The sequence below is a fragment of the Montipora capricornis genome, chromosome 9 (assembly GCF_036669925.1).
Source record: "Montipora capricornis isolate CH-2021 chromosome 9, ASM3666992v2, whole genome shotgun sequence".
In the NCBI taxonomy this organism is placed as follows: domain Eukaryota; kingdom Metazoa; phylum Cnidaria; class Anthozoa; order Scleractinia; family Acroporidae; genus Montipora; species Montipora capricornis.
This window is the reverse complement of record NC_090891.1, coordinates 19,431,319-19,433,818: the sequence shown is the minus strand read 5'-3', so window position 1 is coordinate 19,433,818 and position 2,500 is coordinate 19,431,319. Positions and strand designations below refer to the sequence as shown.

Below are 2,500 nucleotides of genomic sequence, written 5' to 3'. Positions count from 1 at the left end.
TTACTTTCCCCTTTTTATGTTATACCCTATCAGAAGTGAATTCCAAAAGCAAGGAACAGCAACCCTGAAGCCTAAGAACTATATTCCACTCAGAATCAGTGTTAGACGAGAAGACATATTTGAAGACAGCATAGCCTTTTTCAAGAAAAGGGATTATGACATCAACAAACCTGTTGTTGTCTGTTTTGAGGGTGAAGCAGCGGTCGATGGTGGTGGACCTGGCAGGGAGTACTTCACTCTACTTCTCAAGTCTATTCTTTCACCATGCACACAATTCAAGTTGTTTGAAGGTACCAGTTTTATTGTGCAACCACTGCACAACACAGATGCCTTAAGAGCAAGCATGTTTAAAGTGGTTGGTAGAATGATAGCTGCAAGCATAGTCAATGGTGGACCATCCTTCCCCTACCTGTCACCAGCAGTATACAAGTATTTGACATCAAAAAGCACTGAAAACGTTCTTCCTGACATAACAAGGAGTGATGTTGTGGACTATGAAGTCCTTCAGGCAATTGACAAGGTGTGTGTGAAATTAGTCCCTTTAAACCCTTGATACTCCTTAAAACAAGAACTACCGGTAATGCACTTTTTGAAATTATTTATTCTTTTGACTAATTTATGAGAAAAGTGTCCAGGCTCAAAACGTCAACAAGGGTGCTTTGATTTTGGTGATGTAATTTATCTTATTAGGCCCTTCAAGTCAGACCTGGATCATATTAATACTGGTAATGTAATAAAGTCTAAAAGTACTTATTTTCCTAGATTGATGCTGCCACAGTGGACAACATAAAAGAGGTCTATTCTGAAGTCCAAACTCTTCTTGCAGAAGCAGGCTTTCCCCAAGTACTGTCAGTATCCAATAAGTTAGAAGCGATAACTGGATTATGCGTGCACTCTGTCATTCTGTCAAGAAAGGCTGAGCTAGACCAGTTTGCTGTTGGCCTTGGACCTGTCCTTGGAGTAGCCATGAAGTACCCTGATATGATGAAGTCCGTGTTTGTTAGTTGCTCAGAGCCTGCATCTGTCAGTGTTACACCAGCAGCATTTAAAGACTTACTGGTTTTTGAAGATGTGCAGGATAAAGTAAAAGAGTACTTCCTAGAGTACATAGAAGAAGAAGGTACATTGTAGAACTTACAGCAAAGACCATTAATTTTATCATCATTTTTTTGGTGGGGGAGAGGGGTGAAGGGATATAGTCCCAGGAAAGGCCTGGCCAAACACTTGCAACATTTCAGCGAATCATCTTGCAACATTGTTGGGCACAACATGTTGCATATGCTTGGCCACCCTGTTATGATATGTTTGAACAGGTTGGATCATGTTGGATCAAATTTGAAAACAGTCAAAATTTTCATGCAACGAATTGGATGTTGCATGATTTTGTAGTTGTTTGGCTACATTCATGCAACATTGTTGCACTAGAGCGTGTGCACTAGGTCCACTTGTTGTGCGCCAGGGGCCTGGGTACATAAACTTATTCGCCATGTTGCGTCAATGTGGAAATGTTGCGAGGGTTAATTTGGCCAGGGCTTAAATAAAAAGTGTATACATAAGGGAATTTCTGTGCTATCAAATGCTAAATGATTGGTTACTTGCCATTCACAGACAACCAGCGCACAATGCAACATCTGTTGTAATGAGAATAGGTTGTTAAACACTGTAAGTTTAGCAATATACAACATTGCAATCTTTCAACTCCCTTGAAACAGTGTTATAATAAGCAGTAAAAGATGGTAAATATTATAAAGCTCAGTGATGAAGATGAAATGATTATTTGTTACAAGCATGGGGGCAAAGAACAAATCAGAGTCCCTGACAGAATTGAACTCATGACCTCCCAGATACTACTGGTTGGGTGCTCTAACTACTGAGCTACATGTACCGAGAGACTTTTGGTGAGCTGGGCTATTTACTGGGTTCATAATTTTGTGAACATTGAACATATTTTATCAGTCCTGTGAACATTTCCCATTGGGTGTTTTTAAGTGTATTTGGTGGGGTAAACATAATTTATTGTCACAGTGCATATTCAGAACTTGAGCTCCTTTCATTTTATCTCTGTATATTCAACACATGGTAATATTTTTAGTATTCATAGTATATTGATAACACCTATCTGCAACATATCATCTAATCCAAACCTTTTTTTTTTTTTGTACAGCTGACAGATTGCCAGGTCTCTTAATGTTCTGCACAGGGGTGAATCAAATACCACCATTAGGGTTTCACAGTCCTGATAAAATAACTGTGCTGGAGCTTCAGCCTAAATGTGGACCCCTTCCAAATGCCAATACATGTCCCCAGGAACTGGAACTACCGTGCATACATGACAATTTTGAGGATTTTAAAGAAAGCTTAAACAAAGCTTTAGACATCCAAGGCAGTGGTTTTGGTATAGTGTAATTTTGTTCTAACTTTGTTGGCAGCTTCTCTTACATGGAGACCACAGTTTATTGTTGTGTTAAATTAAGTATTTTAAGAGTGATGATGTAGTTGC

At 39.2% G+C, this 2,500-nt stretch overlaps 2 protein-coding genes across 2 annotated transcripts in view; one reads left to right on the top strand and one right to left on the bottom strand.

Annotated features, from left to right (window-relative positions):
* The window catches only part of LOC138015808 (G2/M phase-specific E3 ubiquitin-protein ligase-like), a 3,418-nt gene that overhangs the window by 584 nt on the left and 334 nt on the right, over window positions 1–2,500 (top strand). Inside the window, exons 2-4 of the mRNA XM_068862918.1 lie at window positions 34–290; window positions 763–1,120; window positions 2,165–2,500. The exon at window positions 2,165–2,500 is cut by the window's right edge and continues 334 nt beyond it. Of these exons, the coding sequence (XP_068719019.1) occupies window positions 156–290; window positions 763–1,120; window positions 2,165–2,406 (735 nt within the window). The 5' untranslated portion in view covers window positions 34–155 and the 3' untranslated portion in view covers window positions 2,407–2,500. The remainder of the gene's footprint in view (window positions 1–33; window positions 291–762; window positions 1,121–2,164) is intronic.
* Window positions 2,434–2,500, bottom strand: part of LOC138015807 (uncharacterized) — a 3,833-nt gene continuing 3,766 nt past the window's right edge. The window contains exon 3 of the mRNA XM_068862917.1: window positions 2,434–2,500. This exon is cut by the window's right edge and continues 1,575 nt beyond it. The gene's annotated coding sequence lies outside the window, so the exon portion shown is untranslated.